This window comes from Ciona intestinalis, chromosome 11, assembly GCF_000224145.3.
Source record: "Ciona intestinalis chromosome 11, KH, whole genome shotgun sequence".
NCBI lineage: Eukaryota > Metazoa > Chordata > Ascidiacea > Phlebobranchia > Cionidae > Ciona > Ciona intestinalis.
Genome location: NC_020176.2, coordinates 3,191,439 through 3,215,341, shown reverse-complemented (window position 1 = coordinate 3,215,341; position 23,903 = coordinate 3,191,439). Strand labels below are relative to the sequence as shown.

Here is a 23,903-nt window from a genome sequence, read left to right as displayed (position 1 = left end):
TAAAAATCGAATATACTTGCGCAATGTGGTGGACAAACAATTGGGGTAGGGAATTATAACTCTGTAGACTTCCTACTATGGCCATTTTACATTTCACTACCATTCTTATCAGACAGGCGATAATTTGTTATTAATTTGCGAGCTAATAGGCGAGGCGTATTCAGTGACCCGAATCATGTTTGCAGAATAAAGTTTTTCTTGAAACCGATGTATGTACGTCTGGTTGTCTATATCGCCCGGTGGTTGCGTAGGCTCGTAGTGTTGTTTACGTTATTGTGGTGAACGCATATAACCGGAGCAACGTAGCGAGTGGTAGGTTAAATTAGAATGCTTCGTGAGAGAAACATTATGCAACTGTTTTTTTACAGATTTTGTATGTAGGGTTTAGGTTATGCAAATACTTTAAAACAATTATTTTGTAAAAATATAATTTGCACAGCCTGCAGCGGACATCAAATTTATGATGGACGATTTTGCTGCAGAAGAAGTTGTTCTATCTGTGACTGATGGTAAGTCATTCAGGTTTAAATATTTGCGTATCAATAATCATATTTATAAATATATTTTTTGTTTCAGCAAATCTCACAGGCCATGTTGAAAAAGTTGGTTTGGACAGCTTCGAATTGTTAAAAGTTTTGGGAACTGGAGGTAAAAATGTTCATTGTTTGATTGTAAATTGAATATTGTAGCCTTTGTAGGTTGACAGTTTGTAATAAATTATGCTGCCCTGTTCATATTAAAACTTAACTCTTTAAATATTAGTAGGCGTATAAGAGTATATAAAAACGTGTTTTTAAAACAAATTAAATGTGTTATATACTTTTCGGCAACAATACATTAACATTTTTTATCATTTACAGCGTATGGCAAAGTGTTCCTGGTTCGAAAAGCATGCGGTCACGACATGGGTCAACTATATGCTATGAAAGTGTTAAAAAAAGCATCAATTGTTACAAAACAAAAAACAACAGAACACACAATGACAGAACGACAGGTAATATTCAAAATTCTTAACTAACATTTTTTTAAGAAGCAAATAGTATTTTATGAGATTTTATTCTAGGTATTAGAGGCTGTACGTCAGTCTCCATTCTTAGTGACACTTCACTATGCATTTCAAACCAACTCAAGATTACATCTCATTTTAGGTAAGTTAAAGCTAATGTATGTATGTATGTTTTATTTAAAACCTTTAAAATTTGCCAGAAAAATCGATGCATATAAAAAGTAGATTGGACCAATCTGTAATGTTTACTTTTATGTGAAAAAAGTAATAAAATATTGATGCTCAACAGATTTAAATTTGCTTTGGAAAATTCATATTATGGTCAATAATGACATTTTAAATTTGTTGTGTTTAGTACAGGTTACATATATGTATTTGAGACTACTACTAGTATACGTGGTATAACAACAGCCTAATCTAATGTAGTGTATATGTTATAAAGTAACAGATTAGGTAACATAAGTTTGTATTATTAGATTACTTCAGTTTCTAGTTTCTACTGTTTCCTTAGTGGCTATACTGTAGGTGTGTGTGTTTACTACTTTATTTATTTTGTGGTTAAAAAGTGTTTCGCTCTGTACTAGATTATGTCAATGGTGGTGAAATGTTCACTCATTTGAATACAAGGGAAAAGTTTACTGAGCCAGAAGTTCAATTATTTAGTGCTGAGATATTACTTGCATTGGAACATCTGCATAAAGTAAGAAAGTCTTTTGAAGTTTTTTAATGCAGAATTATGCAAACAATTATCCTTTGTATTATGCTGTGTAAAACTTTATGAGTTTGTAGTTTATTTTTACTAATGTTTAAAGTGCTCTCTATGTATAATTATTAGGTGTTATGATTTAACCATGTTAAAATACATAGCATAATTATGTATATATCCGTTTGTTAAAAAAGTTCCTATATAATGAATATAGTTGAAAAAAAGGAATAACTATTTAGAGCTGAAAAAACAATTATTGTACTTTTTAATAAATAATATTTTGTACACATAACAGTGTAATTAAACTATCATTGTCTTATATTTATTAGCATAGTCATTATTTTATACTTTTACTAAAAAGGTTATGTATATACAATACATATGTATATATATATATAAAAATACTGTTATATTGCCTCAAAAGGTTTTTAATTTCCAATTTATATATATCAGTGGTCCAATTTGTTAACTTTTGCTTTATCTTTCTTATTAGCTTGGAATCGTATACCGTGACATAAAATTGGAAAATATTTTGTTGGATTCTGAAGGTCACGTTGTTTTGACTGACTTTGGTTTGAGTAAGGAGTTCATAAATAAAGTGAGTATTAGTTTGCATAATTTATGAGGTGATCTACATTTTTAATCAATGTACTTTTACCAGCTTTAAAATTGTGAAAAATAGATTATTTATAATTGTATTATATAAGAAATATATATTAGGCTATATAATAAACAAATTCTAGTATTTGGTCTAAGCTCCTGGTATTACCGGCTTTACCACAATTTTTAATTAATCAATCCTATTTATATACATTATTGTGAGTCGAATATATAATGTTTATTTTTTTGCTTAACAACTCTGTTACTGAAACTACGTCACAGTAGACTACAGAAAGAAAAACATTTGGTTTTTACTAAAAGTTGAGTGTCTTAGTTTACTGGTGGTAGTTTTAATCAACACTTAAGTTTGGACATTATTATTATACACACTTTTTGACCACGTTCTTTTACCCAAATAATTGTAAATATAAATCTGTTTTTAATCGTAAGAGTGTTTTAACGACTGTCTATGTGTCGATATGCTGCATTTTCGTTTTTTCTATTTTTCTTTACCTTCGATGCCAAATCCAAGGGACAAAAAAACTTATTATTGTTTAAATTTGTTCTTAGTACAGTAAGTTTAAAATCCATCATTCCAGGGAGACAGAACATTCTCATTTTGTGGCACGATTGAGTACATGGCTCCTGAAGTCATTAGAAGTAACGGCGCCGGTCACGATTTTGCCGTTGACTTCTGGAGTCTTGGTGTTCTGATGTACGAGCTGTTGACAGGTGCTTCCCCTTTCACAGTAGAAGGAGAACGGAACTCTCAAGCTGAAGTATCAAGGTATTAATATATTTGGATTACTATAATTGTATTGCATATTTGAATTGAACAGCCATTTTTAACTAACACAATTTTCCACTTTTTTTATCTATATTATTGTGTCTTAACAAGTGTTGTTTGGCTGTTGATTCCCTTTCTCTTTGTTTAAAATGTTTTAAAAAAAATCTTCGCTATTATCAATAGCCAACCACCCTAAAGTGGCAGGGTATGCGGATCTACTTTGTAGTTTTTTACACAGCTTTAATCAGTAAACAATTTTTAAAAAGTTACAGTTAGATTTGTTTTATTTGAATGTGTCATGTGTGTATGTCTAGCTAGCCCTGTTCCTCTGAATTTAAAAAAAAGTTAATGCCTGTGTTCATTAAATTTGGTAAGTCTGCAACATAATATGTAGGTCATTAGTTTATATTTATATTATGTTCGGATTGTTTACATGAGGTAACCTGCTACAATATTGTGCTAGTACAGTGACAGGGTAACTTCCTTGTTTACATACACCTTGTTTAACTGTATGCTTATATGTTTTTACATGTTCTGATATCACATTATGGGATGTAAATATAGGATGTTAATACACATTTCTTTAATTAAAAATATATAATAAATTGTCCTAAAAATTTCAAATATTTTCAGGCGCATTTTATACAAGCATCCTCCACTACCAAAAGGTCTTTCTTCTGCAGCGCTTGACGTGATTTTAAAACTTCTCGACAAAAATCCAAAAACACGTCTTGGATGTGGAACAACAGGTGTCAAAGAAATAAAGGAACATCCGTACTATAAGGTAGGCAATTATTCACTTTTATTTTGTGTGAAATGTACATTTGAAACTTCAAAAATGTTGTTTTATTCTATGTAATTTCAATCTATGTTCTTGTTTATCTATATATATATAGGTATAATTAAATAACGTTCCAAAAAATCTTACTTTAGTTAATAAGTCAATTTATTTGTAAAAATTCAATATTTTTGCTTTATATGAGTGCTATGCAGCATGTTAAAATTTTTGTGGTAAAGTGTTTTGTAAACCGAAGCACAAGCTTACCACAGCATTATCACGTTGTGTCACGTTTAGGTGGTGTATAACACATGAGTAACAATTCGAATGTCAAATTATGTTCACTGACAGTCACTATTGTTCACAACATACTAGCATTTGCTTGGTATTTAAGTAAGATTTAATTTTAAAAAATATATCACTCTCGGAAAAAAAAACAAAAAAGTTATATACATAATTATATACATACATTTAATTTACAATATCTATTACCTATACCACAGTCATTTCCCCCTAATTAACCAACTAATTTTGATCTATTTCTCCCATTTAAAACCGACGTCAATCAGAACAATAAGTAGGACCAAAGACTGAGTTATGTTATGACTAAAGTAGTGATTAGTGTCTCTTATGTAGCAAAGCACTAAATCCTGTTTATATCACCGCCTGCCATGCCCTTGTTATATTATAATTAACCTAATTACTCAACTATCTAGCGGTCAATTTTAAAAGGAAATGCCGTATTCATTTTGTGATGTCCATTTCCACAAGTCACTAATTTAAAATATTTAATTGAAGTACGGCAGACAGTATTTCCATACGTTCTAAATAATGATGTCCGAATGTAGGATGTTTGACATTTAAAATTTTAATTCAATATTAATTTCTTTACCATATTTACTTTATTACTACACTAGGTAGGCTATAAATATTCAAATAATATAGCTGTTTATTTTGTTAACAGATGTTACAAGATGAGATTTTGACATTAATATTACTATTATGTTATATAACTTACTGTTTACAGTGTAAGGATTTTAAATACTTATATATACATTATTAATAGCTTTGGTCTCAAAATATATTCACCATAAAACTTAATGCATTGTAAATCGCATGCATTCAGCACTGCAGCATAGTAGTTAGGACATACGCATCATGCCCTGCAGCCTAATATTTATTTCTGCATATCTTTTGCATGGTTATATTTATAACTGTGTTTATAAACACCATAGCCACTCCCCCATACAAAAAAATGATTAATTTTATGCAAATAATGTGTTTTCTTATTAAGTTATAGTAAAACCTACAAAAGTGTACACACTGTCCAATGTTGAGTATTAGTAATAATTACAAAGTATCATCAATTCAACTGTAATTTGTAAATATATATATATAATGAAAAATTCCCACTAATATAATATACAATTAAACCTTAACTAATTATTGTGAAATGTAAACAAAAAGAATGTGTTCAAATATGTCATTTATTCCCCATATATATTGTATGTTAATGACTAATTCCAGTAAGTGGGAATTTTTCATAATATATATTTAAAAATTTTAAAAGTATTTTTATGGGTTGAATCATAAAAATTTCTCTGAATTATACGAATGATGCAAATTTGTAAAGTTACCGCTCCCATTTATCAAAACGGGTGATGTATTAATACTGATAGCAATCTGGTGTGTACGTGACATGTATGTTGTATTCATACAACGTAAATCACCATTTATAAAGTAGATTATAGGCAAGGAACATTATGTAGGCGGCACATGCAAAATTTTATAAATTTTTCTGAGATCATAAATCATAAGTGTATCATCAAACTTACACTAAACTCATTACCGCACCACCTACTTAATGTTGTGTTTAAAAGAAGTCATAACATCCTGTTTATATATTTTCCGGTCTAAAAGTTCCCTGGGTTATTTTAAGGCCACCATAAACACACTTTCAAAGTTAATGTTTGAAGCAGAAAATATCATGTCCTAAAATTTTAAATTGCCCTGTTAAATTTAAAGCACAAAAATCATCTTCCAAAATTGTAATTTCATAGTAAAGTAACATAGTTACCTGTTTGATAACATTCAGTTGTTAGTTTCTATATGCTATTTTATTTCTCTTATTTCGTATTAGGAATTTTTGTGGTATTTATTTACTACCTGAGGCAATGGGAAAATCCGGGGGATTATTACTCAAGTGTTTGGTTGCATGTGTTTCATACATCTCGTTTCCGCCAATAAGTTGCTATCTACTTGTGAATATGTGAAATTTTACATCTGACTGTTGTTTTAAACCTGCCCATAATGAAAGCTTAATCCTAATACTACCCACAAAGTAATTATTTATGTGTTAAAGGTAAATAGCATTAGTTTGTTCTTACTATATCTTGGTTAGACTTGGGCCCTTGTATTTGGGTAGTATGCCAAAAAGGGAAACTAGCGGTAAAACATCAGTCATTGTAAACAAGCTATGGATAAAAACTACCTTAGTAAAAAGAGTGTCAAATTGGAGCGTGGCAATAAGTACTTCTTTGTTAAGCAACAACAATATTTTAGTTGTTATTATATTGTATTATTGTTTTTTATCATCACACACATTTCATATATGTCACTTCAAAACAGCATTTGTTTACTACACGACTACCCATCGTGCCTGATCACTGTTATATATAAATCATGACCAATTGCAAGAGCTAGAGACCTTTAAATTTAGCTGTCCTAAGTGTATTCTGTACTTTTTCAAATGAATTTCTCCCTATTATAGTTTATACATGATGAATTCTTTGTAATTTGTAATCTTTATTTTTCATAGTAACCCTGTATTCAGATTTATATGTGTAAAATTACAACAGCATTGTGGGTTTTGTATTTAAGCCTTGATTTGTTTATTACAAAACCACAGTTTATTTGTAAACATTAGGTAATGGGCAAACTATAGCCTAAATCTATGGTCCCATTGCATGCCATGCTGTAGGACCTCAAACACCTATATTTTGTACACATACATACCACCCTGTAGAGTGTAGAGTATCAAGGAATTGAATCTATTGTTTACATACTCAGCAGTGGCTAAATGTAAGCTATTTCCTTTTCAGTCACTAGACTGGGAGAAAGTGGCGCGAAAAGATGTCCCTGCACCTTTTAAGCCAGTTATCGCAAATGATATGGACACAAGTAACTTTGCTGAGGAATTTACTTTGATGCCCGTCAACTATTCCCCTGCACCAACACCAGCCACTAACGCCTCATGCCCTTTTAAGGTAGTTAAATATTAAAATATCTGACCTTTTAAAATTTAGATTAAAATTGTTTTAACTTTTTTTTTCGGTGGTTTGTTTTCAGTATTTCAGGGGTGTTTGCTGTTTTTACCAGTGTGTAAAACTACAGCAGTTACAGCATTAGTAGTTAAACCCATTAACCCTACATAACAAGACCAAACATGCCAATAAACTATTGTGTAGCAGGTTGGGAGAAAGCACCGGCAGTTAAACCTAACAGTGTAACAACATAATAGTGAATTACAATATGTGACCACATACTCATAGAATATGTTAGTATAGTACTGTGGGGTAAGATGTATACCACATAATATGCTGTTTATTTCCTAATCGTGTGTATTTCTTAGCAAATACCAACAATCTTTTAAAGTCAAATGGAATGCTAAAAGAGAATGAAAACACTTCATCTTACCCCAACCTACTATATAACCATAATGTTATCCATTACTTAATAACATAGCGCATTAGTTGGCTTAGTTTCCTATATAGTTCCCCTGTAAACAAGCTGTTATGACCATAAACAAAGCCAGGCTATCTTACACATCCTGTTGAGCCTTATTCACTGGCCATACATACACCACATGTGTGTTGTCATAGGAAATGCTTACATTGTTGTTTTACTCATTTTCAAAACAGAAGCAACAAAAAATGTTGTTGCATTCATTATGTAATATTATTTGTATTATATGTGTTATGTCATTATGTAATATGCTTTGTCATAAAATTACAAAACATATTTGTAATTGTAACACTTGTTGATTTGGTAATACAAATTAAAATTTATTATTATATTGACAAATTAACATTATTTGTAATTACCACAAACCAATATGTTTTTTTTTTATAACATTTAATTTTCCAATCAAAAATTAATTTTGAAGTGTTCTTTTAGGTTGCAAAGTAATAATAAAAAAGAATTCTTTTTAAATTTATAAATTAAACTTTTTTTCTCACACCAGGGTTATTCATTCGTGTCCCCATCGGTTGTGTTTGGACGACAGCACGTACTTTCCGACGATCTTCTAAAACCAATGTCCAATTCGGGTCGGCCTTCCCCAAGCTACTTACAGAAGGTAGCACACGCTGGCCGTTTGACTGACAGCGAATTTTTTACGCTGTATGAATTGGACTTGGACACTGAACCATTGGGTGATGGAAGTTTTTCAGTTTGTAGGAAATGTGTGGAACTTTCTACCGGTCGAGAGTTTGCAGTGAAAATTATTAGCCGAAGGTATGAAATATGGATATGTTTTTCTTTTAAACTGCGGTAAATACATTAACAGTGCAGGATCGTATTAGCACATAATATCCCATATTACCTAATCGTGTTTTTTAACAATTAACAAGGCTTTTTTAGAGTTGTAAATGTACGGTCATATATTTCTGTAAATGTCCTATGTTTACTACCAAATGAAACGAAATAATAAAATGAAAACATGGACCATGTTACCCCACTGTAGTAAATATAACCCAACATCTTATAAACACATACCACCAGTCTAATGGAAAATTTAAAAGTTAAATATTGATTATATCACACAGATGGGAATTGCAGTCAATGTTAGAACTCCGATCATTATCTCACTGTCAGGGCCATCCGAATATTGTCAAACTCTACAATGTATTTCAGGATAAGGTATGAACATGTACGCTTGGTGTATTTTAACAAATTTATGATTTTTTGAAAAAAATATTTTATGACCTAAAAATATGGGGGGGTCTAAGCCAACATATTTTTTTTCTAAATTAACCACAAAATTGTTGCACAAATATTTATTGTTTTCAGAGTGCTGTATATATCATAGGTCTATGTAAAATATTTTGTATTAAGTAGTTGAATCATTTTTTAAATGGTAATATAAGAGAAAAAATATTCCTGATTTGGACCAATCTTTATTTGTTTTTTTCTGAAAACCTTAAAAACTTTTAAAAAAGATTAAACTAATATAGTAGGGTGGGGGAAGTCGGGCCACCTTTATTACAGAAAATTCAAATGTTCTGAACGTGTTTTAAACAACCAACAACAGTCTATGAAAGTAGTGAGGATATTATTATATAATTCCCCAAATATTCTTGGTTTACTACCAAATCGGATGGAAAAATAGAATGAAAATGTGTCCCATCTTCCCCACCCCACCGTATAAAAATTTGCTTTTGTCTACCTATGGTGTAACAAATTTTGCCAACCGAATCCCCCTTTATCCATACATATTTTCCGTACAGCACCACACGTACATCGTAATGGAGTTATTACATGGTGGTGAACTGCTATCCATGATACGTGACCACCCAACTTTCAACGAGGCGGAAGCGAGTATTATCATGAAGCAAATCGTGTCTGCCGTCGCCTTCATGCACGAAAAAGGAATTGTACATCGGGATTTAAAACCAGAGGTGTATTTTTGTAGATTTAGCAGCAACGCCTATGACACGTTTTTCAATGTAATTTTTAACTGTTAGCGCGGGTTGAACGACTGCCGTTTTTCGTTAGTTTAATTAGTTTGATCTTCACTATGGTATTTGAAGAGATTAATATTGAATTTATGTTATGTTAGTTTATTAGGTGAATGTATATATGTGGTATAATCAGTATTTCATGTTATGTTGTCTTAATAACAAAACTAATATCTACAAGTAACAGTAGACAAAAATAGCGTAGTTGGTTTATACGAAATTACATCTAAACCTAGTAATCGATACAGTTTACTATAATAAGCTATACTAAAACGCTTGTGCGATATATTTTTTCAAATCTCTAACTTTGTGAGTGATTATATTTTTGTGATTCATTTTGGTTTATGTATGGCTAACAATATGGACAACCCATTAGTGACCATTACCGCACATTCTAATCTCATTTAATTTCCAACAGAACATTATATTCGTGCAAGCACCAACTGACACTAACAACAATACCATGCCAGCCTCGAAACAACTCCATATAAAAATCGTGGACTTCGGTTTTGCGAGGCTAAAGCCCAACACCGGCGCTGGGGCTTCTGTCGCGCTCAGCACTCCTGTTTTTACGCTACAATACGCCGCCCCAGAAGTTTTACAGACCTCCGGTTTTGTAGGAACGTCCAATACACCTGGCTACGACGAGTCTTGCGACCTATGGAGTATAGGTGTTATTTTGGTAAGTTATTAGGCTTTCGTGTAGCGAATATGGCTTTTAAACTGGCATTAGCGACTTTTCTACGAATATAGTACTGTGGACTAAGATAGATACCGTTGGTACTTGAAGTCTTATAAAACCGAAGTACATAAAACGAAAAGACGGTATGAAAGAAGCGAGTATTATACGCTCAAGCTATAAAAGTAACTTTTTAAATAAAAGGCGTTACCGTTACACCCACAAACAGTAAACAAACTGGCGATTTACTGTTAATATACTTTGTTAACTCAAATGATCTTTAATATCGTGTTCGAAGAGATAAATAAAGTCGGTGTTGTATTTAGCAGGTTGGGGTAAGACGGTTCATGTTTTCATTCTCTTTGTCGTCCCTTTTGGTAGCAAACAAAGAACATTTACAATAATTTATATAAAACTGTTTCTCACGACTCCAAAATAGCGTTGTTATTTAATACACACGGTTAGAAAATATGGGAAACTATGTTCTAACAGTATTCATGCTACCACACAGTACTGTATTAGGATAACAATTCGAATTAAACCAATATAATTTTGTAATTAAAAAAATACGACCGAACCAGTTCTAAGGACCACACCATTATGTAACAGGACTCTAACGCATATCCTTCCGGAGTGTTATATAGTTTGCTGTTTTCTTATGAAAATTCCCACTAACGTCGTTTCCTTCTACAGTACGCCGTCTTATCCGGAGCTGTTCCGTTTGTGAGCGACGGGCAGAGTCTCAGAGCTTCGGAAATCATGACTCGTATCACGAAGGGGGAATTTACCTTCGATGGCCTGTCCTGGCAGAACGTGTCGGAAGAAGCACGAAGACTCGTGGACGGTACGTTTTGTAATTAAGTTAAGCACGAAATAAGATAAGTTGGTGGAAATTGCAAATAAACGTAGATTCGTTTATTTGTCTAACATACAGCGTTATTACAAAATTTAGAACAAAATACGAGAGATTAATTTCAGCACGAAATAAGAGGAACGGTGACAATTGCGACAAAAAAATTCATTTTAATTGTATAAGATACACGGTCATTACAAAATTTTTTTGAACAAAATAGGGGAAAACGGTAAAAATTACCAAAAACACATTTCTATGCATGATTCATTCTAATAGTCGACCTTTAAACGTATAAATATAACGATCACACATTTTCGCGACCGAATTTATGTGCTATTCCTGTTTAAAAAATATTGTGGTCTCAATTCCATTGCTGTCTATTGCACGCTATAATGTTTCTTCGGTACAAAAATAGAATGTATACATAATAACTTATAGTACAGTAACTGATCCGTAAAAAGTTATATTAAAAAAAACATAATACAAACATCGGAACAATATTTAAAACGCGCCATGGGGTTAATACGGGTCATTGACCTGCCTTTTCAGGTTATAGATTCATTTCCTATTTAAGATTTCGTATTCAACACTCAGGCCACGTTACAGTTAAGCGATAACAGCTTTAGTGAACTAGGTTAAAAAAACGTGACGGATTTACGCATGATTTGTGCAAACCTAAATCAACCTTTTTTTGTGTCGACTATCGTTGTTACTTGGCATGCCGTATTATAGTAGGGTGGGGTAACCAGAAATTTGTTATTATTTTATTTTCTTGTCTTTTTTTGTAGTTAACAAATAATATTTATACAATTGTATAATTTTAGGCCCGCCACCTTTAAAGGGCGTTGTTAATTGTAATAACGCGATCAGGAAATTAACCAGTGTCTGTTATAACAATTTACATTTTTCTGATTTCCCAGGTCTTTTGACAGTGGATCCAAAAAAGCGACTCAAAATCTCCGACCTGCTCGCAAGCCCGTGGGTCCAAGGAGCGTGCGCCCCAACAACACCACTTCTCAGTCCTTGCATTCTTTCACCAGGCCACCGAGCCACCACCTGCTTCAACGCCACGATGAAGGCTTACCACCTCGCCAGCAAAGAAGGGTTTCAACTTAGTGCAGTTACGAACGCACCAATTGCAAAACGCCGGAACAGAAAACGTACAGGCAAGCAACGAAACGGCTCCGACACGAGAAGCAGCAGCGGCTCGAACGACAGCGTAGTTCTGACGTCATCAACAGCCGCCACGTCATCATCCTCCTGCTCGACGCCAGGAGCAAGTCCAGTGACGTCACCAGCGGTTGAGGTACCTGCTTCCGCACTAATCTGCGCGAACTTTGAAACCGTTTCTTCCCCGGTTGCGAAACGACCGCGCGGACTTGATTTAGTTCGTAGTACGCCCTCTGACGACCAGTATAAACTGCCTTCAACGAGCGACTCTGTCAGTTCAGGTTTCGCTGAGAACATACAGACTGGCAGCGACCGTGAGTCGTCCGACAGTATAAACGTCTCGTCGCCTTCGTTGTCCCGACAAGCGTCGTCCTCACTTAGTGAATCTGGGTACGGCACTTACTCACTTTCTTCGTCTAGCCCTCCCTACTTATCGAAGCCACTGGGTTCGAACCACAGGTCCGGGACTCCAATACAACAACTTGGTGATACAATAATCTAACCCCTGCATTTATATCATATTGTTCTGTGGGGCAAGATGGGACACCTTTAGCACGTAATGTCCAAAAATAGAAAGAAAAAGTGTTCCAACTTTCCCCACCCCACTTTTTGTTACTTTGCAACTGCTAATGAAAACATCAGCCTGAAGCACATACCGACTTTAATAATGCTGCTCGCTCTTTTCACGCCCAATAACTCGGAACGAGTATCCGTATTCGGTTTTCCACCGTATTTCTGTATTCGTACTTGGGCGTGCACCAAATGTCTATGCATTCAATAGGCCCCCGTGTATTTTTCTTTCTGTAAATAGAATTGCTTCTTTCTTTATATCAGTTGTACATCATAAAATGTTCCGCTATTGAGAAAATCCCCTTTTACCATACATTATGTGTGTGAAAATTTACACGCCATTTCCGAAATTTGACCATAGATTTACCTGTTAATCATCGAAATTTGCCAATCTTTTCGTATCGGTTAGGTTTAGTGTTGTGTTTTCTCAATAGCTGATACGTTCTATGAATAACTGACCCTTTCCCTTATGTCTTCTTAACCAGCAGTGTTACCAGTCATTTAAAGTATATTTCAGTGTTGCCAGTTGATATTTCAACTCAGCACCAGTGCTTTGTGTTGCACAAGGCAGAATAATGGAAAAGTGTTACCTCGGAACTAATACCACACTTAAAGATGTCGTAAGCTTCATATTAAGTTACTTGATTTTTTACAATGTAATCGTGTATTTGCACTTACACAATGCGAATGTATTTTTAAAGTATCGTTGTCGGTACTTAGGACAAGGAATCGACCAGTGTGTTTGTGTTATATTGCTTCTTATGTGCCCTGCCTTCAGATATAAAAGTATTGAGAAGTTTTGTTTGATTCGCATTTTTGTAGTTGTGATACTGTAGCAATAAGGAGTTGTCAGCTCGTTATTTATTCGTTTCGTCGCCTTAAAAGTAAATCTATTTATTTGCTCAATAAAATGACCCTTTTCTGACTAAAATTACTAAAATGAATGTATGTAGCTTAATATGCTCGTGTGGCGGGCTACGGGCAGCGACAATCGTAAATTATAAAACGATTGTTCTGTTTCACTAACCTCGTGCCTGTTTGGAAACGAGTTCTCACATTTTTAACTTTGTGGATGCTGTTTTTCTTCTGTAGGGTGATGATTTTAATAACACAATATTCACCACTGGATTGGAGCAGTTAATGTCTTGTCCAAAGACACATAACGTACAGAACACAAAAGTAGCAGCATCGAGCAAAACAACTAAGCCACGCCGAATTAAACGTCAAACATACAAGGTATGGAAACGTTATAACTATTTTAAGTCATAGGATGTGTGAACAAACACATTATTATATTCCTTTCATTCGAACAATTCTTTGTGTTCTCTGGTACAAAAGTTAGTCTGTGTGCTTAATTAAATGTACATAAGAAAACACGCCATTCGATATTACTTTTCGCACACATCGTCGTGTTGCGAATCAAAATGCAGTAACAACTGTACCGCCCAAAGCGTTTGGTGTAGGCTGTAGAGGTTGTTTTAAATACCAGGTTTTAAACCGCTTGGACTCAGCCATTTCAAGTGTAGGAAGGTGCGGTCGCTGCATTGGCTATTCCCTTTCATTCCAATCCCACTTAAAATTGTAGCCGACTTGGGAACAATGACAAAAAGTCACTTTGCCTTCAAGACAGCAGTTTCGAGAGCGCCAAAGCCCACTTTTAAAAAACGTTAGTATTGTTTTAGGTCAATACCGTAGCCAATCGCTAGAAATGTGAAGTCTTAGCGCTGCTGCTGGTGTGCAAATCGTTGCCAACTTTCTTCGTTTATATTTACTTTGAGACATGTTTGTTTGCAGTCATTGGTATATAGTCGCAGGTATATGGATGTATAGGCCAAGACCTTTTTGTATTAATAGCATTTTAATAATAAAAATCTAACATTTAAGAAGTAGTGCTGAAAAATATGTTGGCTTTAGAAAGAGTAAAGCATCAGTTGCGTACATATATCTAAAGCATATTTGCTTATGGTCAAAAAGAAAACATTGTTTGACCAAAATAAACATTTGTTACCACTGACCGTATGTTTCAGTGAATATTTTGATACGTTGCATTTGTATTCTTACGGGTATACATAGATTTTTATGTTTATGGTGACATATTTAATGTTCAGAGACGTAGTTGTTACTAGTTTGTTAAACCGCCGGTTATTTCAAGGTCACTTCTGAAATCAATCGCTGTCCAAACATTGGGGACGATTTAACAGACAGCTCGTGTGTTATTTTAAATCACGATAAAGGTACTGTGCTGTAATAACCTCAACGATCAGTTTTATTCTTGCTTGTGTTTGTGTAGCGGTCCGCAATAGCGGAGACAATGCTCCTATACGCCAATATTGTACAGTAGGGTTTTGACATTTGTTAGGAATATTTGAAGCCCGCTTAAGATTTCTGTCAGGCAGCAAAAGGGAGATTTCGACAATCTGTTTATTTTGTCTTCATCTCATGAATTAAATATAGATAAATACGAAGCAACCCGATTTAAACTTAGTCGCGTGCAACTTATAAACGTTGTTGCCAGCTATACGTAACTGTTGTTCAGCATTTTATCTATAGCTTGACAACGTGCCCACAATTATTTCATTTTATTAACAAGTTATTTATATAGAACACATTTAAAACATGATGTACTTTTTAAGTTTAATATAAATAAGCTTCTACCTTCAAGACATTATCATGCGTCGTTTGGTTACTGCAAGCAGACCCAAGATTAAAAAACAAACCAGCAGGTTAGTATAATGCCCATTTTTTATATCTGTGTATTTTACTTAAACTATTTAATTTAGAATTCGCCCAAATTTTCTGTTACTGTTGTACGTTTTTATGCCACTATATATATGTATATATAGCTTTAAACATAAGCGATAAGTTATTTGTTCAGGCTTTCAAACAAGCTGTTTTACCGTATAATGTTTGGTTATTGGTCTGTTATAACGTTTTCAAGTACTTTAACTGCGGTTTGTAGAATGTGCTTATCATGACATAACAATTCTATTACTCAAAACAAGTACGTTTTAAAATCATAACTTTGACGAATCTCCATAAAGACTATTCCCAAATATAAATAGTTTCAGCTGTTATAAAACCTCTGAACCGCGGTCAAGTGCGGTAGAATCGTTGTAAAACTCGCTTTATCATACTTCAATGTTTAACTTTTAGAACACCAACATTACATACGGGTTCAAGTTCATATAGCCTACTACTTTGACCAAATGTCCAACGCTATTTTTGATCATCTGAAATATAAATATACATGATTTCAGAAAAAAACACTCCAAATTATTCCTGTTTAATTTAGCTGCAGGTAATTTTCCTTTTCAATTGCCCACTTACGCGTAATTTCACATGTCCCCTATTGCCTGAAGTCCATCTGAGTAAACATTTTCATCGATCGCAAAAAGACCCGAAGGCCCTCAAATGGGCGGCGTTTACACTCATGGTTCGCACTTTCTCTACTTTAGGCAGGCCTGTTGTAAACAACCTATGGTTAATTTAGTTTGCCATGTATTGCCACCAATGACATAGTATTTTGCGTGAGGCAGGGATAAGAGTTGGTTTCTTGCAGTCAGAAAGCAAAATAATGCCAACTAAATGAGAAAAATAAAGCTCGGCAATTAATAATGGAAATGTCGAAAGATTTTATTCAAGAAATACCGCGTACGCCGCTCACGCGAGGTGCATGTAACTATTTTCCGGATGGCGTAAAATCGAAGAGGTACCCTTACAAATTTGGACTTGAAAGTGATACCCCTCCATATTTGCTCCGAGATTCAAGTCCAAGAACTTCCGCTCCGCTACACCTTCTAACACGACATCCTCCGACCGCTCAGCCTCGCTCCAGACGCAGGGATCTGTACTCCGGAAGCGAGGAACACTTCCTAGGATGTCGAGACCGGAACAGAAATCTTCCTTCTACGGCTGGGGCAATTGTTATCAACCAAGAACCACTCGGACCAATTGCATTAACTCGTAACATACACGGCTTGGAAATGTATTCCAGTAGCGCGTTAATAAAAGCGGAGCGGTATCAATTCAACAAGCCCAGCATATATAGTAATGTGGGGTAAGATGGGATACTGTTAGAACCCAAATCCCATATATTTTCTTTTAACAACGGTGTTTTAGAGTCGCGGCCTGCAGTTATATTGTGAATATTCTTTGTTTACTACCAAATGGGACGCGAAAGTCCCGACATGCACTTTTTGAATTCACACCCCATATGTCCACAGAAATGAAACAAAAGATTTGAAATCAAAGGATCCACCACCAGTTACTGAACCGACTCCACAATCTTCAACATCTCCTGTCGTCTCGGAGGACACCCCAAGTCCCCCAGCACCGGAAGAAAACACTCACCCAACTGAAGAAATCGTTCTTCCTAAAGTTGAAGATGTACCACCAGTTGAAGTGATTGCCCAACCAGTAGCTACTGTTGTTGATCGTTCTTCTTTCCAAGTATATGTCCGAGTTAAACCGTTAGACGAGCAGGATTTGGGTGAGTGTCTTTAATTTTTATAGGGTTTAGCAGTCACGTTTTTGTTTAACACTTATACTGAACTATTTTTTCCCAGCGGGGTATAAATAAGGACTGTTATTTTGTTGCTAATTTTCTTTATTTTTTTCGTCGTGGTAATTGCCCAAGTTTTGGTTATACTGTATTGGAATAGATAAATGAAAAATTCTGTAAATTATGTTCTATTTTAACCCTCTGCGTCAAACGTTTCAGCACAATCTATAGTTTTCTAATGTATTCATCGCAAAACGCGTGTTTTGTATATTTTTACCAAATAAATCTAATTTCAGCTGGAAATCCATCCAGCCGACTAAGAAGCATAACCGTCAGTGGAAATGAGAGAATTATACTTTCAACGCGACCCAGTGCAAAAAAAGAAAATGTAAGAAATCTAAATATAGTATGTTGAAATAGGAATGAACATGTTTTCATTGTCCTAGCTCGCCCACTTGGCGGTAAACAAAAAAGAATTAGATAGCCGTAGCCCTGCGCCTCTAAAAGAGCATTGGTAATTGTTAAAAACACTATTCGGAACATGATAAATGATGCGCATAACGGTAACTTGTCTTACCCGACAGTACTAAACAGTTCATTTTTACAGCACGGTAGCAAAATATGTTTCGACTTTGACCACGTGCTGCCAGAATCAGCGACGCAGAAAGATGCTTATGACGTCACAACCCACTCGCTTGTGGAGCAAGTACTTCTAGTAAGTGGTTACGTCATCGAATCCTTGAAAATTCTCTGCTGAATGAACATCGCTTGTTTAACTTGTACAACCTCAATTATAGTCAACATGTACTAATCAAACACACGACACTTTTGTCACAAATAAACCCTGGAAATGTAATGTAATGGAATATAAATTCGTAGTTATAATTTTAAGAATACCAATTTTTAATTAAAAAACATCAAGGCTATATTTAGTATATAGAAAACCTTTTTGTTTGACTTTTCTAAAATGTTGATTTTGGAATATATTTGTATACAGGGCTATCATGCATGTCTTATTACATACGGATCGGCAAGCACGGGCAAAAGTCATTCCTTATTCGGCAAAGCAAGCAGTGGGAAATATAAAGGATTGATAATACGTGCTGCTGAAACATTGTTGCATTGTAAGTATTTTGACTCCTGTAAGGACCACAGACGATTAAAACGAGATATACCCAAACTTATAAACATACCTTCTTTGTTAATTACGCAGCTATCGAGAAGGAAACCGTAGAAAACATCAAATGCAAGTTGACAATGTCTTTCATCCAAGTTTACAACGAAAAGTTCTACGATATTTTGGTGTGTTTTAGGATTAGTTTGTTTGATAAAATAAATAAACAAATTAATGTATCCTATTTATCCTAGCGTAGCTTTTAGTCTCCCTATCGGGTGACACACGCCCATAATGGTAGTGTAGCGTCAAGTCACGATCCCATTAACTCAGGTCTAGGAGCAGGCTCGCTTACCGCTTTGCTTTTGCGCGAGGTTAATTTTGCAATCGTAATTTTCCTATTTAATTATTGGGCCGCACCTATAAAATATATTTTAAAAAACACCCCCGTTATACCGACTGTCGTTGCTCCGCTACGCGGGGTTAAATAAATACTTTAAATTAGACAGTAATCTTATTATTCTGTGCGACCATCAGGACCCTTCTGCTACGGACAACATACGGTTTCACGAGTTTGCCGATGCGTCACCGCTTGAGGGGGTGACAGAGATGCCAGTTCAGACGGTAGATGACGTAACGAAGCAACTGCGACGAAATCCGAACCGAGGTTCGGACTCGGGACTATTTTTATAAATATACAGTACTGATTATATATATATATATATATATATATATATCTTTGTACCAGTGCGAGATGCTGGCCGCAGTCACACAGTCTTCACTCTTCATTACAAAAAGGAAGAAACAGACTTTGAAAAGAACACCATCCAGGTGACCGATGGAAGACTGGAGTTCGCCGATTTGGTCGGAGTTAACCGGGTAAGTACTTGACATGTACTCAAAGTACCTCTTACTCACTGTGTTACTGTTTGGTGCGAAACATTCAGTCGACAAAGCACTCAACACATGACGTTAGCGGGAATAGCGCAAACGCAAAGGCGAACAAATCACTACAAGTTTTCGGAAACGTCGTTTTAACTTTGGCCGAATCTTCGCCACAATCAACGCCATACAAGTAAGTTAGGCGCCTAACTTTAGCAAAAACAGGGTATTTTTTCTCACATTTATTTATAATATTTTTAAATTGGAATAATTAAACCAAAAATATTTAATCCCAGGGATTCAAAGCTGACTCGTTTACTGCGTGAAGCTTTGGGTGGAAACTGCATTACTCGTCTACTGGTTGCTGCTTCACCTTGTCCCAACTTAACTCATGAAACTTTCTGCTGTTTGCAATTCGCTCAGCGGGCTATGACAGTGGTTAACCATCCAGAAGCACATATTTCGTTCAAAGAAATTCCAATACAGATGGTAAGACCAACTAAAGAGATTAAAAACAATTGTTTTGGGCTAACTGGTTGTACCCATCTGTGCAACTATTATAATGGTAAATGGTGTTAAGCTAGTGTTTCTTAACCTTTCATGGTCCGTAGCCCATTAATGTTGTATATGATAAGGCCCTCCTAAGTAGGTAATGAATAGTAACTTTTTATGACGTACAATAGGTTGGTAAAGTTGTTCTTTTATAGCCTGAAGTTCCTGGTATTGACACTGGGGAAAATACTGACTCCGTCCAGATTGAATCCAACACTTCAACATCGCTTCCTCCAATCAACTTGAAATCAGGATTCGCAACTCCAGATCTTCCGGATGCGGCAAAAGAGAAAAAAAGACCATCTAAAGATGATCGGGAGAAAGATAGCTCTAAAAAGAAGAAAAAGGGGAAAGGGAAGGCTTCCATTGAAGTCCCGATGACCGAAGGTGAAAATTCAGGTTCACCACCTTTGTACTGGCAAATTAACAAAGATGGAACTAACATTGTGTCCGGAGGTAAAGTACTCACTCTTCCCCATATAGACACACCGGATGTTGCTCGTAAAGATACAACTTCATTATCTGATCTCGCAACTCTTGAGGCTGTGACTAAATCTCGACAAAAAAACATTGGCAAGCGGCAACAAACCAACGAAATTACTGATACTTCCAAAATTTCAACAGAACATGGTAGCTCTAGATCCCCTACCCCACCGAAGGAAGCCTTTTCTAAAGTAATTGATGGAAGGCAGAGAAATTCTGTTCCTGTTGCTCTTAGAAAAGATGAAAGAAAGGAAGCGTTTGGTCTTCCTCCAAACTCCAGGAGTCCGCACCTTTTAAACGGAAGAAGCAACTCCCAGATGAAGTTGAGTCGTCCTTCATCATCATCTTCCACATCAGAGTCTTCAGGATGTTGCTCCAAGTGTATCGAGCGAGAAGACAAGATAAAGAACGATTATGATCGGATGATTCTGTTTTCTAAGAAAGATAGGGTAGGAAATGGAAATTTATATTGCTACTATAAATTTGCATAATATATTTTTTAAAAAAATTAAAAATGCTGTTTTATTTTTTAGGATGCAAAACAAGCAAAGATTACACAACTTGAACAACTATTGGTTAAGATTCAAAATGAAACTGCACCATTATCAGAATTCCAAGCATTACGTGAAAATAAAGTAAAAGATCGCCAGCGAATTGTAAGAATATGAATTCAAAAAAGAGGCTTGATACTTTTACCACTGTTGGCGTATGTGTCATTGGGCTGGACATTTATTGGACAATGTTGCAACCCAATGATCCCTTAGACCAACTCTGGCCTAAGTCTTGAGTGGTACGCCAGGACCTGATCTATGTAGAATGCAAAATATTATTAATGTTTTATTTTAGTAACAGTCCCTGCTTTTTAGAGTTTTGTTTTATTTTTGACAAAATTGTTCAGGAGAAACTACTGGGTGAGCAGGCACGACTTGAGGCTTTGTTGGAAGGTTGTAAAAGTAAAATGTCGCAGATGGTTAGTTTGACTGAGGTTGCTAACCTACAAGAATTAAGACGTAAAGAAAGTAATGTTATGGTAAGTAGTTCGGAAACTTTTGTTCATTTTTTTTTTTTTTTTATTGCCTACTAATAAAAGATAGACATATTGTTCATTAAAACAATATTCAAACTGTTGCTGTTTAAAAAGACATACCTGGGTGTTCTAATTGTAATACTTTATAGGAAGTGCAAAAGAAAAAGATTGAAGAACTAAGTAAGAATTTACAAGAACAAACCAAGGGGGCCACTTTAATGTTAGCCAAGAAAACTGAACAAATTTCGCAACTACAAGCGGATTTGAAAAAGTTAAAAAGTGAAACTAAGACAAAGGTAATAAAATACAAGTTCTGTTGTATTTTCTTTAAAAATAAATTAAACTTGCTGTTTCTGTATTAAAGTTTTACCTTTAAGGTCCAAAAAAAAACGTTGTTAGAACTAGATGGATATATGTGTTTAGACCAACTTAACCCAACCTAATATAAATACATGCTAAAGCTGCTCTTATACCGTACACAACCTACTATTACACATACATAAATAATCTTTATCAGGAACTTGAAGCAAAATCTGCATTCAGTGACTGCCAGAGTAATTTAAACAAATCGAACTTGGAGCGAGAAAAAGTGACGGTTAAATATGAGAATGCTGCAAGAGAAACAAGCATTAAGTTAAAGTCTGCACTAAAGGAAGTGGAAACGTTAAAAAATGAACTTAATAAGAATAAGTTGGTTGAAAAACAACAAGTAAGTGCATAAAGTGTTGATAAAGTTTAACTAAATTATTGAACACTGAACTTTCCTAACCCAGTGGCTCTTTTGTAGTTTTCTAACTGCAATGTCATTTATTTAGCTTACTGGATCGACACAGGCTACTGCTGCAGTTGTGCTCGCCACATCTAAGTCAGATACAGAGTTAATGAAAGGGAATGTAAAAAAATCGTTTGCTGAAGTTGGTATCAACACAGAAGATTATAGAGACCGATTAAGTGGTAAATTTCTTGTTTAAATTCTATTGTAATGGGTTGTCTAATTTAAAAACAATCACCAACAAAAGTTACATATATGGTAATTCGTAAGCCGGAATGAAGTGTATGTAACAGAACATCCGTGTTATAACGCATGTTGTTTTTCCCCAACCAAAGAATAAAGTAAGTTACAATCATTCATCCAAATTCAACAGGTCTTGCATATTATGTTCATTGTTTAAAATGTGCGGCAACTCGTGCTATGGAGTCTGGGGAGTTGGGGGATGCCCCTGATGTGAGAGATGCTGAGCTAAGTATCCTTTTAACGCAGGATGCGAAAAATCGAGAAGTTCTTATACAGTTGTGAGTTAACATGTTTGTATTCTATTCTATATGGGTACTTGAGGACCTAGAATTAAGGTCCTGTTGTGATTATTAGCCCATCACTTAAGACTGTCCAGATGTCATAATAGGCCAACTCTGACCATAACGTCAGGTTCCATAGATTTCCTTGTCGTAGGACCTCATTCAAATGGAACAGACGAACAGAATGGTATGGTTTGTAAAACACTGAATTTTTTCTGTTTTGTTGCATAAATGAGTTATTTATATATTAGACTACTTTAAAAAGTAATCACGACTTGCATTTTATCATTTCTTGTACAGGAAAAGGGAAAGAAATCTTTTGCGAGACGTCATGAAAATAATGTACTGCCGACAATGGTTCACAGAAGAGGGAAAACCCCATGTAAAACGGACATTGCGGCGAGTAGGAATTGACACAAGAGAATTAAAAATATTACAAGCCCTTCCTGTTTAAAATTTGTATCTGAATAAAAATGATTATAACTTATTTGACAGGCAACTACAGTCGTTATAACATGGGTGTTCTTTTGTATACCCATGGAGTTACCACACTTTGTGTGTGAACTTGTAGTGGTTTTGTATTTACTGCAGTGCTTCCTTATTTATTTAAATCACATTTAAACAGAATTACTTTTTCTGCAACATTTTGATCATATGGTATCACCTAACACATTTATTTTATTCACTTTCTGATATGAAAGTTGTGTATTTACAAAAATTGTAAATTTCTATTTTTGGTTCTACATGTTTGTGCCCATTTTTAAAACCTAACAGTTAGAGAACACAAGTTTATACTAAAAAACTATTGAAACAATATACACTATTTAATAATTATGTTTAATACAATGTTCAATTTGTTTTTAAAGTTCAGTTTTTGGCTGTAATTTTTATGTTAAATTACTTTTTATTTTTTTGTTCTTTTTTAAGAGTTACTGTTGAAAATTAAGTTACCACTGTGTCACAATATACATTTGTTTATTATAACTTGTTGCACAAATACAATTTAAACGTATTTAATATACTCTGGTCATTGAAATACATTGCATCATTGTCAAAGGCTTTTTTGATAAGAGTAGATATTTTTTGGACAAATTTATGCTAGTTTGAACCTTCTTGCACAAATCTATGCTAGTTTGAACCTTTTTGCACAAATTTATGCTG

At 34.7% G+C, this 23,903-nt stretch overlaps 2 protein-coding genes across 3 annotated transcripts; both read left to right on the top strand.

Moving 5' to 3' along the window:
- The first annotated feature begins 353 nt into the window (after nucleotides 1–353).
- On the top strand, nucleotides 354–13,700 carry LOC100175922 (ribosomal protein S6 kinase alpha-5). Its single transcript, XM_002123013.5, has 15 exons — nucleotides 354–509; nucleotides 577–648; nucleotides 861–994; nucleotides 1,064–1,148; nucleotides 1,591–1,706; nucleotides 2,206–2,310; nucleotides 2,912–3,099; nucleotides 3,733–3,883; nucleotides 6,979–7,143; nucleotides 8,121–8,392; nucleotides 8,704–8,797; nucleotides 9,385–9,555; nucleotides 10,034–10,297; nucleotides 10,988–11,138; nucleotides 12,068–13,700. Exons 1-15 carry the CDS (start codon nucleotides 461–463, stop codon nucleotides 12,817–12,819), a joined length of 2,769 nt encoding a protein of 922 aa, XP_002123049.3. The 5' UTR covers nucleotides 354–460; the 3' UTR covers nucleotides 12,820–13,700.
- A 1,790-nt stretch (nucleotides 13,701–15,490) lies between these two features.
- LOC100178231 (kinesin heavy chain) lies at nucleotides 15,491–23,798 on the top strand. 2 transcript variants are annotated; one of them, XM_026836659.1, is made up of 18 exons: nucleotides 15,491–15,610; nucleotides 17,111–17,376; nucleotides 17,685–17,776; nucleotides 17,996–18,103; nucleotides 18,386–18,512; nucleotides 18,602–18,690; nucleotides 19,040–19,169; nucleotides 19,251–19,381; nucleotides 19,450–19,577; nucleotides 19,681–19,873; nucleotides 20,092–20,868; nucleotides 20,953–21,075; nucleotides 21,318–21,449; nucleotides 21,596–21,742; nucleotides 21,964–22,155; nucleotides 22,262–22,400; nucleotides 22,592–22,739; nucleotides 23,043–23,798. In XM_026836659.1, exons 1-18 carry the CDS (start codon nucleotides 15,558–15,560, stop codon nucleotides 23,194–23,196), a joined length of 3,129 nt encoding a protein of 1,042 aa, XP_026692460.1. In that variant the 5' UTR covers nucleotides 15,491–15,557; the 3' UTR covers nucleotides 23,197–23,798. The 2 variants fall into 2 exon arrangements, with proteins under 2 accessions (XP_026692460.1, XP_009860240.2); XM_009861938.3 differs by lacking the exon at nucleotides 15,491–15,610 and adding an exon at nucleotides 16,375–16,944.
- Nucleotides 23,799–23,903: the final 105 nt, after the last annotated feature.